General features: G+C 32.9%; 1 protein-coding gene across 2 annotated transcripts in view; it reads right to left on the bottom strand.

Moving 5' to 3' along the window:
* The window catches only part of LOC148610166 (cytoskeleton-associated protein 5-like), a 59,127-nt gene that overhangs the window by 30,078 nt on the left and 12,325 nt on the right, over positions 1-16,724 (bottom strand). For both annotated transcript variants that reach the window (XM_088542288.1, XM_088542289.1), the window contains exons 9-19: positions 16,524-16,637; positions 14,034-14,138; positions 13,521-13,610; positions 11,574-11,738; positions 7,921-8,049; positions 5,893-6,054; positions 3,666-3,704; positions 3,347-3,433; positions 2,007-2,117; positions 1,319-1,411; positions 262-447 (exon numbers count right to left, since the gene is read on the bottom strand). In XM_088542288.1, coding sequence (XP_088398414.1) covers positions 262-447; positions 1,319-1,411; positions 2,007-2,117; positions 3,347-3,433; positions 3,666-3,704; positions 5,893-6,054; positions 7,921-8,049; positions 11,574-11,738; positions 13,521-13,610; positions 14,034-14,138; positions 16,524-16,637 — 1,281 coding nt within the window. The remainder of the gene's footprint in view (positions 1-261; positions 448-1,318; positions 1,412-2,006; positions 2,118-3,346; positions 3,434-3,665; positions 3,705-5,892; positions 6,055-7,920; positions 8,050-11,573; positions 11,739-13,520; positions 13,611-14,033; positions 14,139-16,523; positions 16,638-16,724) is intronic.

Raw genomic sequence — 16,724 nt, forward strand, 5'->3', positions numbered from 1 at the left:
CTGAACAACTACATTGTCAGTAATTCAGTGATAGTAAAACTAAAATTGCTTACCATACACTTAAAAAAAAAAAAAAAACACTTAAAACTGTGACAAATCCCACAAAATTTCTATTTTTTCTCCAACCTGAAAATTATTTCTGTCAGAAACAGTTGAAAATAAATAGTCTAAATATGACTTGCTAGCTTTTCAAGGCAATGATACATGTATAACTATTAAGCTAAAATCATTGCACATACTTCTGAAAAACTGTTCACATACCTCTTTGCAAACAAATTCTAGAGTTAGAGCTTCAGCAATACAACTGAGACACTCTTGAACTGCCTTGCCATTTTTAATGTCTCCAATCTTCTCTACAAGGTCTGACAATACACTCTCTGCTGACACTTTGGTAAACTTAGCATTCTGGGCAAGATGTGCGACTAGCTCAATACGCAATTTTAAAACCTACAATATAGTAATTATTAAGATTAAATAAGTAACAAGAGGACAAACAACTTCAAAAGATAGGCATAAAATTTGAAGTTAGTTTTGTACTTCATACAGGGATGACACTTTTGAAAATTTAGTTTTCATAATGATTAAATAGAAGTTCAATGTTTCACTTTTCAAAATTTCATTATGGAGATACTGTGAAAGTATTACTGTTCATTGGGTACCAATTTTTGTGGTTTTTGTGGGTTTGGTAAACCACAAAATTTGGTTCCCAATGAAAAGGAAATTTTCCATTCGTTTGTATGGTATAGTGGTCAAATCCATGAATTAAAAAATCTACGAATTATTATTTCTTGTGTTAACCAAGAAAATTGGTACCCAGGAATAAAAATACCATCACAGTATTACAAAATAATAATTAGTCAAGTAAACAGAAATATATTTTTTAGGCTAACTGCTTACATTACAAGAATCATAGGTGGCAAATTTGGTAAGAGAGGTCCAACCTTCCAAAACCTGATTTACAATGTAATTCTCTGTTATCTAAACAGTGTTTAAATATTTCTCGATATAAAATTCAGCCATAAAAAATAACTTTGCAAGGTATGACAATTAAGGGTGTTCTATTTTCTGGGACAAGTGAAACTACCATTAGGACAATAAAAGTTAAATTACACTTGTCCAAATGACAACCAAATTTTGTTAATTTTTTCAACATTCATTTACAAAGGACAACCTAGACTTCAATTAGGGCAAGCAGAATTTTGATCAACTTGCCCAATAGGACAAGGTTCATAAAATATTAATGCATATTAACATGTAACGTGATAATTACACCGTTCTTTCAAACTTGTTATGACAACTCATCTCTACTTAAACTGACCTGGAAGTTGTTATCTTTTAGACCAGGTTTCTTGGCAATAGTTCTGACAATTGCTTGACAAGGAATATCATCCTTTGACATGCCTTTGATGGTCTGAAAAATAGAGAAAACCAACTAGACATGTATATTACTACAGAAAATAACAATCTATTTGTACTTAAGGAGGTAGACCTAGGGTAACAGACAAAACTCATAAAGTCAGTAATATGTTTGTATCATATTCACCATAACCTGTCAAGCTTTCACTTGAAACCAAATGAAATCAGTCCAGGTTACTTTGATGCTTACATGATATTGATGTAAAATGCTGAATACAAACATTCCAATGATTTTTATGAGTTGTGTCCCATACCCTAGGTCTACCTCCTTAATTTAAATTTGTATATTGTAAGTGGTATTGTTGCACTTGTCATATAGATATTCATAATAAAGAAAATTCTACAATCAATGTAAAAAAATGTGACTTAGGGGAAGGAAAATATGAAAACTGAAATTTACATGCATGTACATATAAGCACAAAAAATGCCTCCCCCACCCCCCTAAAAAAACAAGAAGAACTAAACAAAAAAATTAATAAACCAGAAATAAAGCACAGAATTGGAAGGTTATAATGGGATAAAAATAGCTGAGTATTGTTTTTAAATGAACAAAAAACTGCTTAGTAAATGTCAATTTATTTTTATATACCCGTGTCATGGTTTCCATGGCAGCCATTCTCTCTTTCCAGTTAGCACTGACCAACTGTGTTAGTGTATCACCTGGGAACAGGGCACCAGCTTTATCTTCTACTGCTTCATCCTGGATAAAATATAAATCCAAATAAAATCATGATCTGCATTAAATATTTGTAATTTTACAAATTTATTTCACATTTAGATTGAAACAAATACGAATTATCAATTCATACATAATAAAGCAAGTTTTGAAGTCCAGACAGAGAATGTCACAGTGAGCCTAATAGGGAGGGTTAGATCTGATGTCATACCTGTTAACCCCACTACACCACAATGTGGGCAGGATACTCCCACAAAATCAAAAAAAAAAATAGAATCCCCCACATAAAAATGCAAGATTTGTGGGAGGTATTTTGTGTGAAAATACTAAATAATTGAATTTTAACATCAAATACAATGTATTTGCTTTTACATAGAAATCTCCCACATGAGACTGATATTATTCTATTTATTGGTGATGTCACAGTTGATTTGATATAACACAGTAAATGGAAACTACAAATATTCTTTTAATAGTATAAAGGCAGTAGTATGTGATAAAAATTAAAGTTTGTTTTTGCCTACAAAAACGTATGTTTCCTATGTTCGGATGTTCAAAGGAATGTAACTCTTACAAAAATTCAATGGATTATAAATTCCCAGTATGCAAAACTACAAACTTTTTCCTAACTACCTACAAAGTTTCATGAAATTTGGTGCTGCAGTTTCTGATGAGTTGTGCTTATGTAAGTATTACAGACAGACAGATGGACAGGGCAAAAACAAAATGTCATCCAAGGATGTATGTCAGGACAAGCTGTTGTCAATTTCAGGATAGTAATTTTTTGATCGACCAGACATGAAAACATGAAGTTGCATGCACTGTTGTACTAGTTATACCCCCCCCCCACACACACAGGAAGTTGGTATCAGACGGCACCCAAAATGTGTATAATGGATGCCCCATCTATATGAAGCACCACACCCGAATTTGAAACCAGTCCATTTGGTGCTGAGATTTTTGTAATGAAAATTATCTTTATCATACCATTTGATGAAAATTGCAAATTCCTACAAAATACATGTAGGAAGTAGAGATCAGACAGCACCACAAATCGCCTACAATATATGTCCCATCTACATATTGAAACCAATCAACCAATAAGGGGCAGAGAAAAATTCCAGGAAATTCAGATGGACAGCATGATGGACATGCAAAGTGATTCCAAATACCACCAACCACTCCTTGAGTAATTCCCTTATGTCATATGTACTGAACATTTAAGTCTCCTAACAGTAATTAAAAATACTCACCGACAGAACACTTTCTGTGGGTAATTCACCTGCAGCAGGAGCTGCCCCTTTCTTTCCACCTTTGCCTTTGGCATCTTTCTTTGGTCCCTATATAGTACATTGTAAACGTAATATATATGGCAAGCGTTTAGATTACCAAACATTTATTATAGGCAAAAGGATTAACAATGAGAGAATCTTTCAGTGGTAATCAAAGGTAATCATTTGATCTAAATTGAGTCATAACTCCTGAATGCTAAATACAAAATAAAAATTGTTTATCAAACTTGATATATATGTATGAATCAAAAGACAGATGTACAATAAAACAAGTACTCACAGATCCTTTAGAGGCAGATGCTGTTTTAGGCCTTTTGTCCTGGAAAAAAATGAATAATTTATGCTGACAAACTCTTTTTTATTCTACTTCAATGTATCGCACCAAGCTAATACATGATTTCTAAGATCAATCGCTCTTTGTAATGGAGGTAGGAAAAGACATTTTCTGTAATGCTTTGTTTAAGGCTCAGTTACAACAAAAAATGGTATATTTCGACATTATTTTTTTCTACCATCTGCAGTGCAATCTGGCATAGCACACCATTACATTGAAGGGGCGTCAACATCGTTTTTTTCCTTTTTTAAGATACCATATTATAACATTTTTGCACATTGGGCCAAACAAAAAAAATGTGTGTTTCCGGTTTCAAGTCTGAAAAAAATAGGGTAGGTAGGTAGGCTTTTTTTTTTTTTTAACAAAAAAATAGCCACTGTACATGTATGTCTAAGTACAAAAAATACCAGTTTTATACATTGTAAATATCGATTTGCTGTACATGTATTTAAAGGAGTAACCACTCATAAGCAGAATTAAAATCAAATATGTAGGAAGATCATAATCAGAATGATTGAATACAAGAAGTACTTAATATTTTTAAATCTGTGATATATGTGATACATAGTGTAAACCAGCAGTTTTCATCTACAACCATGATTTCTTTTCTCTTATCCATGTGGTTACATTTCAGGAATTTCAATGTCAATAGATATGTAACTTGTAGATTGGATGCGGCCTGCAACATGTACCCCGCCATGTTGGGTGGTATTATAGGGGGAGCTCTGGCTTCCAAAATTCTATCCCCAGAAAATTTGCCAGCTGCTAAATTTATAAAATTAGAGCGAAAATGGGTGCCAAAATAATTTATTGTATTTTTTAAGATATGACACTTAGTTAGTCCACTGATGAGTTATCTTTGTCAATTCAACAAAATAACCCCTTCATTCATGTCATACATGTATTCAAGATTCACTCCTGATGCATGTATAAAGCAGGTTTTCAGCTCTAGTCTTAGTCAGGATCTAAAGCCATTAGTCATTTTTTATATGCAAAATAATAAAGTACAACTCCAGAAACTGGTGGTTTGTTTCCATCAAGGACTTTATATTACTATGCACATATATATGTTGACCCTTATCCTTTGTGGTCTAATTAAATTTATCTAAAATTATGATTTGATTTTTTATCTATAAATTTTCAACAAACTGGATTCTTTTTTTCAAGTGATAAAATTTCTAGCAAACTACTATGGACCATTAATTATGTTCCTTTTAAATTATCCCTTGTACTACTACTAGATTTTAGAATCATTATTACCATTAGTATTTCTTTAATTACATTTTGGGAATCCCTATTCTATTTGTTTACTGATTTTCCTGCCAAAAAAGTGTAAACAAATGTCATTCATTTTCTTTTATCAATTCTTGCATTTCTAAGTGTTTTATACACTTCCTGATGGGTAAATCTGATTCTGATTGTATCATTTGGTTTAAAAGGGCTGTGAAGCCTGTATGTAACCACGTGCACATGGTCATGATTGTGTTTACCTTTGACCAGATTATGAAGTTTGATTGGCTCAATAATATGTTTACATCTGATTGACATTTCCCATGATATCACCTGGTCTAATTACATTTGATTGGTTTCAGTCGTAAATTGGTTATGGTCATTCAACTCTGACCAGGTGTCAACACAATTGTTTAGTTAGAGAGAATATCCTTTGCTGTCAAACTTTCTGTCGGTTTTATTTTTAATATACAAAACCTAGGCACAGAGAAAATTGCCAACATGTTATTTTTGTCAACAGATCTAATAAAAATCGCAAATTGCGACATTGGCGTAACCCTTCTCCGCATCCGTTTCAATGCCAACGGAGTAATAGTAGGGAACATAATATAACGACTTGATTATTAGGGTAAATATTGGTGAAGCCCAGCGATCGATGTATAAAAATGCCAGAATGAGATCCGACTAACTTAAGAATTTCCGAATTTTGTCGATTAAATGCCAAAAAAAAAAATAGGGTCGGTTGGGAACCAGAAACACACTTATTTTTTTATTTGGCCTTGACAAAATATTACTGGCATTACCTAGAACACGTCATTTTTATGCCTAACAAAAGTTAGTAATTCAAGACAATCTCTGAAAATCATGTATTAGTTCTAATGTGTATTATAAGGACAAAATATTCCTTTCTGAAAATACTTTCTTTCTTATGTCAGAAACATACCCCAGCAGGTTTGGATGCAGGAGCAGCTGTCTTTGGTCTCTCAACAGGTTTAGGCTCAGATCCTTTGGCAGGAGCTGCTTTTGCTACTGCTGCACCACCTCCTCCTGACCGGGGCTCTCCTTTGGCATTAAGTAACACTGCTTTTTCACAGCATTCATTTATCTGTAAAACATCATCAGAACAGGTTCTAAATCAATACTTTAAAATTTTTATTTGCATTATCACCCTTATATCATGTTGCAGGTTTTATAATGAAGTAAAGTAAGACAGATAAGTTACAATTTAAATTGATATTTTATTTGTTATACATGAAAATTATCATTTTGGAAGGAAATTTAATCGACAGTTTGACCCTTACAGACCTGTTTTTTTCAACTATATGGCAATGCATGTTTTTTTGCTCTTATTTATGAAAATCATATATAAAACTCGAATTTTATGATTAATAACACAGCTGCTGTTGCAGGATTCTCAGTTCATACAGCGCTATTGGCAATATAAGTTTGTGGAATATGTAAAGGTAAACACCTGTGCCATTAAGATGATTTAACCACAGAAATTGAAAACCTTAGCACAATACATTAATAGTAAAAAAAATTTCATCCTCTGTATTACAATAAGAAGCCATGATATCCCAATATGCTTTTAATTATCGTGCATTTGCAACAATGTACAGCTGTCTCAGCAATACCAGACAATGCCACCAATCTTAATGTGCACAAACTACCATTTGATTCAAATTTAAAGGTCCAACTGTCTGTAAACAGTCATAGCTGTATATCTATATTCATATGAAGCTCACAAGATTTTACTCCCTTACTATAGTATATAACAGGTGCAAAACATGTTTACCCATCTAGAGCACATAGGGTCACTACCAGTTTTTTGTGAGAGTCTGTATTGCAAGTGCTTTAGTTTTTTATGCTTTTTTCTTGTTCTTATCTGCTGTATATATATTTATTTATTCATTATTTTGTTGTCTACATGATAAATGTATCATATTTTCCGGACTATAAGTTTAATTGCCTAAATTGGAGCAAAATCGACAATAAAAACATTGATAAGTCGAATCCGGCAGATAAGTAGAAATTCAGACGTGTGCATTTATATCGTACGTGTTAGCGGAGATCAGTCATCCGAGTCGAGTGGTTTGTTTTCAACAGCATATTATTCCAGCGATGTTACTAAGTATAGGATTTCTGAATTAAATAAATATATGTGTTTTTGTTTAAGTGTACATTGTCCGTGCGTTCAATTATTTTCATTGAATGGCATGTCAATGGCTCAGAAGCCATAGATCATCATAAACATGTCAAACGTGGGCAGCCATATGTGAAATAAGTGGGAAATTCGTTTGATGAATTGGTCCTAATTACGAGCAGTAATTAGTCAACAATACCACCTGGTATTACGAAATACAATAAAAAATAATTGTTCCCTGCAAATTTGGTTGCAATTATCAATTTAGATAATACCTTAATTGAATTATAAATTGAGCCTTGTGTGAATGTGTTACAACATACCGTAAATGGGTATAAATTTGCATATTAAAGAACCGATAACTCCAAAACACTTGATAATGTTTTCCAAGTTAAAAAAGAGTCTTGTTAACGTGACTTCTAGAGTTTATTTATATATTTTAACAGTTTCAAAGTCCCAGAGCTTTTATTAACATCATCGTATTCATTCATAATAGTGGCAATGATCAATAATGTTTGAATTCAAACGCCGGTTTGAGTGACGGCTTCCGTTGATTGCAGTTTACCAAAATTTTTGAATTAAAGCAATTGAAAGTGAAGTAAACGAATCTAATGATAAGCATTGTCGATGAACTTTTTTCTTGAAAAATCCTTAGATAAGTCGAAGTGGATGATAAGTTGAGGCTGACACTTTGCTGAAAAAAAAAAATCAACTTATAGTCTGGAAAATAAGTCCGGTATATGTGGATCATCTCATGTTAGCCATGCTTCAAGATTCCGATGACTCTTTTGAAACTTCAGTATTTTTTTGCCAATATTTACAACAAACCTTTTGCATTTTGATGCTATCTACATCAGGTAGGAAAGGCATGATATTTTTCTCAGTAACCACCTTCATAGCCATACCCAGAGCTGTAAACGATGCCTCTCTTACCTCAGGTGCTGTGTCATTTATTGTCTAAAAAACAGTTAAGACACACGTTTTGTTTATAAATATTGAAATGGAATATTGACAAATTATTTTGTTGATATAAAACTGACACAAAAATCTATACTTTATAGTCCAACATTCATTTTCAGATGCATTCTCAGTAAGGCAAATCTAAGATTGGGCATGAAAGAGGTGGGTGTAAGCACAGGATGTATATGCCAATAGTTGCCTATTACAAATTCACTCCATATATTCCTCTTATAGAAAAGATGAGAAAGTTAGTAAACATAAACCGTAAAAAAAAATATTGCATCTGTCTGGAGTACCAAAACAACATTATTTCCAGCTGAATGAAACTATAGAGTTACGTTAAACATATCTACTAAATCTAAATTTATCAATTATTAAACGGTTAGTGTGTATTAATTTTCCATTTTTGGATTTGTTTAGTAAATCAGTTGTAACAAACTGATGAGATACAAACCCAAAAGTGGAAAAAACTCTACAACATTTAATTTGACCATATTTACGTACTACATGTAGTTAATAAAAGTAATAGTAAATTTAGTTTGATTACTCAAACAAGAGGCACTCGAAGAGCCTGAATCGCTCACCTGACAAACCATACCCTATTAACTAAGTAAGTAAAAGTATTATGCTTTGTTACTATGTTTGACAAAAAAAACTGCTGAAAAAGAGCATATATTGAAGAATGTTGTGTAGTTCAAAAGTGTAGCTAAGGCACTGAAAATGTTGGGAATGCCTTCAAAGTGTTTTTAGAAAATCTGGAAAAAATTTGGACAGGAGTCCTCCATGCCCTGTTATTCCAACAAGTCTGAAAATTAAGCCAACTTTCATAAAATTTTGTTGCAATTGGTTTCAGAGAGTTGTACTCGTTAATACAAAAAAATCTGTTTAAGGGGCCATAAATGCTACAACAGGCAACAAATCACTTTGCAAATTTTGGCAAAGGTCCGTCTACTGATGGTGAACATTATTACCCTCAATCAGAATTTGGCTAAATTCAATGATTTTTGAGTTATTTGCAAAAAAACTGTTTTTTGACCCCTTTGTTCTATTTTTAGTAACAGCGGCCATGTTTTTTCATTGATCAAAAATCCAAAAGGTCATTTTATGAAAAATACCCTAAAAAACAGGAATACCAACTTTCATTGAATTACATACAGTAGATTCTGCAAAGAAGATTTTTGAAAGTAATAACATCAATTACAGCAAGAAACGTACAAAGAGGGCAATAACTCCAACATGGGTCAATAGATCTTTGCCAAAATTACATCACATATAGATCTCATCATGGTGAACACTTTTACCATAGTCAGAATTTAGTTAACCTAACAATTTTGGAGATATATGCAAATAAAGAGCTGCGCTTTAAGTGCATGATACACCCGGTGCCCTTTTAACTTGTCCTAAATGCTTTTAATGAATTTATATGATCAACTAGAAATACTGTGAGCCCTGTCAAATACCCTCCCCCCCAAAAAAAGTAAATAAAAAATGCACAAAAAATTTGGCACTATCAAGGCTACCTCAAATTAAACTAAGTTTATTGTCTTACCTTCTTTTTAAAGAGTAAAACTTCATATCACAGAAAAGTAAAATCTGACATTAATACGAATCGGAAGAGAGAGTTCAATAGATACGAACAATTCACCAAAGTTTCATAAAAGTAGGTGAAAGTGTTTTTGAGTTATTGTTTGAAAACTTGAAAATTCCCCCTTTTTTAAGTAAAAAAATTTATAACATGGTAACAAAAAATCTGAAATTTATAAAAATCAAAAGGGAGCTTATGGAAATACATATGAACAATTCACCAAAGTTTCATAAAAGCTGATGAAAGTGTTTTGAGTAATTGTCTGAAAACTTGAAAATCCCCCTTTTTTTTAAGTAAAAAAATTCACAACACTGAAACGAAAAATCTGTAATTTATAAAAATTGAAAGGGACCTTACGTCAATAAGTATAAACAATTCACCAAAATGTCATAAAAGTTGGTGAAAGCGGTTTTTAGTTATTGTCTGAAGTGTTGACGACGGATGGACAACGGTATACCATAATACATCCTGTGTTAGACGGGCATATAAAAACTACAGTCTGACCCATATGTTCTATTTCTAGTAACGGTGGCCATATTTTTTCACCGATCAAAAATCCAAATGGTCATTTTGTGCCAGATACTATGTATGGAACAACCATTTAAAGTTTCATAAAAATCTATTTAGTACTTTCAGAGGAGAAGATGTTTAAGAATTGTTAATGATGACAACGACAGATGCCAAGTGATGGCAATAGCTAACTTGGCCTAAGGCCTGGTAAGCTAAAAACAGTTCCAAAAACGTATTTACTAAATTTTGTTTGAAGTTTTAAGAATGCTTCAAAACCTACTATGAAAAACTTAATACCAGTGCCTGCACTATTTTTAAAAGGTTGTGAAGCTCTTACAGATGATTTGTCTAAATTCTGAAAAGTTTATGACATTTTAACTAAGATTTTATTAACAGGCAAAACTCATAGAAGTACAGGCAGTAATAGTTTTTAATTTTTATCCTGTATAAAAAAATAAAAATACATTTTAGTAAGGTGCCTGCTGAAAATTTAGCTACAAAAAAGACAACTAATCAATTCTTTTCCCAATCACTTTGAAAAATGAACAAATTCTCAATAAATAGTTTCAAAACATTTCTAACAACAGGGAATGGCATTTTAAGTTGTGCTATTGCCCTGGACATGTAAACCTGCCATAAAAAAATGAAGGTCAAAGTGTACTTGTCCAACAGACAACCTATAGTGTACATTCTAAATTTCATTAATTATCAATTTAAATAGATGTACATTTCAGGATAGGCTGATATCATTTTTAAGTAAGTAAATTTTAAGTGTTTTATTTCCTGTACAAGTAGAAAAGAAAGCATATCAGAAATTATTAACTGATGACTTAAAATACAATGTAAATTGCCCCTTTAATACAACAGGAGGTTTTAGCAACCATAATTTATACAGGGCAATTGCCCTGTATTAATTTAATACAGGGCACATGCCCTGTATTAATTCTGGCCCTGTATAAAAGTTAAACTTGTCCGCCATTTTGTTTGAAACAGAAGGTATCAGCAAACTTGGTATATTAATATAGATCTATATAGAAAAGAACAGTTGGGGTGAATAAATGCATCAAGAGATCTGGAGTGTTACAGTCTTCACTAGGAAATATGTCATACTTAGCTGTATTTAAAGGTTTGTACAGATAACTCCTGTTATTTTAAGTCATCAGTTAATAAAGGGATCATAAAATGGTTATTTTCATATTAATCCTGTATTATGTCCTCGTACAGTCGTATTGGGTTTCGACCACTTGTATTGGCCCTCGGCTTTGCCTCGGGCCAATACAAGTGATCTCAACCCAATACGACTGTACTTGGACATAATACAGGATTAATATGAAAATAACCATTTAATAACCCTATAATATTAGCTATACAAAAATTAAAAGATTTCCACTAATTTCCACCATACAAGATCATCTATAACTCTTACCTTTATAAGAGCAGTACAAAATAACTTCAATAGCTTTTTAGGTAGAGTTGATGTTGTACACTTAGCAAAACATCTTGACAGAAACAAAGCAGTTTCTGCTTTGATACTGGGGTTCTTATTATCCAGGGCGGCTACACAGTCTTCTGATATTGCATCTAGTGTGGTCTGTCAAAATAATTATATCATTCATTATAATAATATCAACAATACAACCCACTATTAAGAATTTAATGACATGCAAATGACACATCTGCCAAATTCCTTGTTTTAATGATTTGCTTTGGACAAATGTGTTCACTGCCGAGAACACCAATTTGGCAAATAAGACTTTTACAGGTAAAACAGTGCATTAAACCTAAGGGATGTTCCATTAAAACATATGTGGGACTGGGGTTAGGCACTTTTATTAGAGAAGATTTTGAGGTCTACAAACAAAGTGGAAATTAGCAAAATCGAAAGTAAACATACAGTAAAAAAAGAATTGTAACAGTAAAATCCGGCTTTGAAATAGCGGAATTCCGCTATAAAGTGTAACAAAATCATCCCTGTTTTATTTCATTGTATATGGGTGGGTGTTCAGGTCTCTTGACAAAATATTAACTTTAATACAAAACATCCATAGAACTACTATGGGTGGCTCCCTTGGTGAAAAGTGCCTTCCCCATGTCCATCATATCTTTCAATGGAACAGGCTTAAGCAATAACATATTTTATTTACATATTTCATTTTTATAGCATAAACAGATCTTTGGTAATTATGAATTTGTTCAGTTAGGTTCTTCATTCCAATCAATATCTACATTCAGGCAACTTTTAAACTTTTTTCTGCATCAATTTTGTTTTGTTTTACAGCTTCATTCTACAGAAAGAACACTTACCACTGGGAATACAGCATCACTGGCATCTCTCAGTGCTGTGACAACATTAACATTACAGAAAGAACACTTACCGCTGGGAATACAGCATCACTGGCATCTCTCAGTGCTGTGACAACATTAACATTACAGAAAGAACACTTACCGCTGGGAATACAGCATCACTGGCATCTCTCAGTGCTGTGACAACATTAACATTACAGAAAGAACACTTACCGCTGGGAATACAGCATCACTGGCATCTCTCAGTGCGGTGACAACATTAACATTACAGAAAGAACACTTACCGCTGGGAATACAGCATCACTGGCATCTCTCAGTGCTGTGACAACATTAACATTACAGAAAGAACACTTACCGCTGGGAATACAGCATCACTGGCATCTCTCAGTGCTGTGACAACATTAACATTACAGAAAGAACACTTACCACTGGGGATACAGCATCACTGGCATCTCTCAGTGCGGTGACAACATTAACATTACAGAAAGAACACTTACCACTGGGAATACAGCATCACTGGCATCTCTCAGTGCGGTGACAACATTAACTTTCTTCTCTTTAAACTTACTTACCACTGGGAATACAGCATCACTGGCATCTCTCAGTGCTGTGACAACATTAACTTTACAGAAAGAACATTTACCACTGGGAATACAGCATCACTGGCATCTCTCAGTGCGGTGACAACATTAACTTTACAGAAAGAACACTTACCGCTGGGAATACAGCATCACTGGCATCTCTCAGTGCTGTGACAACATTAACATTACAGAAAGAACACTTACCGCTGGGAATACAGCATCACTGGCATCTCTCAGTGCTGTGACAACATTAACATTACAGAAAGAACACTTACCGCTGGGAATACAGCATCACTGGCATCTCTCAGTGCTGTGACAACATTAACTTTACAGAAAGAACACTTACCGCTGGGAATACAGCATCAATGGCATCTCTCAGTGCTGTGACAACATTAACTTTACAGAAAGAACACTTACCGCTGGGAATACAGCATCACTGGCATCTCTCAGTGCGGTGACAACATTAACATTACAGAAAGAACACTTACCGCTGGGAATACAGCATCACTGGCATCTCTCAGTGCGGTGACAACATTAACTTTCTTCTCTTTAAACTTGTCCAATATCATCTGGATACACTGTAATCATTGATAGAAAATTTCTTATTATCTTAGCTTTTATTGGAACAGACCAATACATTGTATACCTGGATATATCATAAAAACAAATGTTATATCCTGTCGATCTTGTAAAAAAAAAAAAAAAAGACAAATGACACTGCAGAATTAAAAATTGTAGCATCATAAAAAAACAAGACTGTCAACTTGGGTAACTTTTTTATTTGAAACTTTCCATTTTCTTTTCTTTATTTTTTCTTCAAGCATCCAAGTAATGCCATATATTCATGTCTTTCTTTCACTGGTACTGTGAAGGTGTTTAAATTTACGGACAACAATATCTACGTTTCTGTTCATCCCAATGACAACAATCATTGTTTGCAAGATGGAAACCAAAAATTATTCAAAGCGGTGCCTTTAACAAAACTTATATGTTCAACTTACATTGAGAGCATAAGGAGAAAACCTTTTTCTAAGACCACTAGCAAGCCCAGTAAGACATTTTCCTGCTATTCCTACCAGAATGACATTGGTATCTTTTGCAACAACCTAAAACAGAAATTAAGTAATTTTTTTTAAATACCAAGTATCAGTTAAACGTTTCCTGCATATTTAAATTAACACTAGTATGTATTACTGCTACCTAAAGAGCAAAAATATAGATTCTCCTTCAGTCTCGAGAGATTACCAGATTTCTCCACTTGAGATAGTTAAACCTAAAATTTAACTGTCTAATTTAACTATCTAAAGTGGAGAAATCCCTGTGAGCATTGGAGTAGAATCAGCTTCTCCAGTGTAACCTGTAGAAAACATGGAAATGTAAAATAGTGGAAAAACTCTTGCAGAAATTTAATCACCACCCGGTGGTTAAAAGGTCATGTTCATTTTTAATCACTGGCTTAGAATGGGAGAAAATAAAATAAATATGTCCAAATATAAAGCATTAAATACAAATATATTAACAATCAATATTAAAACAGTATTCAAAGCAGTAGGTAGGATACAAGTACATGTAAGTATTGTACTGAATTACAGGAAATTTTTGTGTATGTGCAAAATGTGTGACTATCAGTACCTACATGTACACATAAATATATTACATGTTATATTTGATCAAAAAATGAATTTCAGATCAAGTTTCTATCCTGTATAGGCTAGTACCAACTTATTTTAAGTAATGATAAATAGAACAAATCAAATTTTGTGTCATTAGTTTTGTAGAATATTTGCACCACAATAATACATTTTAGACTATTCATGCCAAATCATTCCTTTTCTAAGAACAAAATTAATGGACACCATTCTTAGAAAGAAGAAAAAAAAAAGATTATTTTTCTTAATTGAACTAGACAAAAACATGAACTGGTGAAATTAAACTCACTAAGTGAAACCTAAACTAATGTTGGGTTATCTCCCATAGATCAAGTGTCTTCTGTAATTGCAGTGTATACTGTCCTTGTATTATCTCAAAATGGTATATTAGAACAGCAATAAGGTTAATCCAGTTAAGGAGGTAGACTACGGGTAAGGGACATTACTCTTGAAATCAGTGATATGTTTGTATCATATTCAATTTCAATAAAGCCTATCAAGCTTTCACTTAAAACAGAATGAAATTAGTTCAAGTTACTTTGATGCTTATATAAGATTGATGTAACATGCTAAATACAAACGTTCCAATGATTTGTAAGAGTTGTGTCCCTCAGCCAGCACTCCATAGTATTGTAGAACTGCCTAATTTTGGTCTTGTAATCTGATGCTTTGTAACATTTATCACTTTAAAAAATTGTCAAGCATCTGTAAATCTATATATCTAGAAATAGCTCAAGCCAAGGCCATCAGGATGCAGTAAAAATTTTCTGGAAAAAAATTACCCACAGCATATAGGGTTACCATAGAAACCATGCAAAAATATGCGAAAATTTGCAAAAAAGTTCATAAAATCAGGTTTAAAAATATCAAATTTCCCGCAAAATATCTGAAATTTTTATTTCAATCCCTGAAACTGTTCAAACTTTTCCCTTCAAAAACCCCTTCCTCATATGGGCATCGCCGGATAGATTTTGAGCTATTTCACTTTGTAATCCACTTATTAAATTTAGCATGGTAAAAAATTGACTTACTTTCACTTTCACAATGAAGTCAAATTGTCATTGAAAAAAAGCCCCTTCAACATTGAAAATATATAAAACATTGCAAAATACTTTTAAAAGTCCCCTTTTTTCAGAAAATGTTTTATCAACAATAGATTCTTCATTTTTAATCACTATAGCAACCACCGGTTTCCATTTATGTCATTTTTCATCCCTAGCCAACAGTGCGAAACTAAACTAAACTGTGGAGTGCTGGCTCATCCTAGGTCTACTATCTTAAGCCAAATGTATATTATGAGTCAAACAGTAAGACGAAGTAATTGTTTTTAGTTGTGTCCGTTTAATCAATTTTATCTTCTATAAGGATCTGTCGTAATCACGAAGGTGTAAATTAAACATTATGGGCAAGCTGAAATGCCACTATATGCATTACATTGTCAAATTGAGACTAATTACAGATATTACATTTACTACATTTTTCAAGTCTCTATACTGGCTGTAGACTCTGCTTTTTAATATCTCAGACACTGATTTAACTAGAGTAACTTTGACCTTACCCCATAATAGTAATCAATGCAAATTTAACCATTGACCTTAGGACTGGGAGTCTGATTTCTGTCTGACAGAAGTTAACCCGTAATACATTTGGTAATTCAAAGCAAGGATCTCTTTTAGTTTCGTATCTTTAACAACATTGAATGTTTATAGCTAGCTTCATAAGGGTTTGTTAAATTATGAAGAATATAAACCCTAGTTGTTAAACTGTAAAAGGCATTATTTTTTAAAAAATATCAATATATTCAACCTTATTCTCTTACAGGTTACATCTGTCTCATATTACCTTAGACACTGATTTAATTAGAGGTCCATAGTCTCCATTTTCTAACTTGGGATTTTCCACTAATTTAAGTAATGCTTCCAAAGCTTCCTTCCTTTCTTGCCATTTCTTTGCTTCCTATAAAAAAAACAAACAACAAAACATATTGAAAGTAAACATTTCAACAGTAACTGCATATATGGTCTTAAAGACTTACTCACACTC

Source organism: Perna viridis, chromosome 8, assembly GCF_037379345.1.
Source record: "Perna viridis isolate PV_CMFRI_1.1 ecotype Kerala chromosome 8, ASM3737934v1, whole genome shotgun sequence".
Lineage (NCBI taxonomy): Eukaryota > Metazoa > Mollusca > Bivalvia > Mytilida > Mytilidae > Perna > Perna viridis.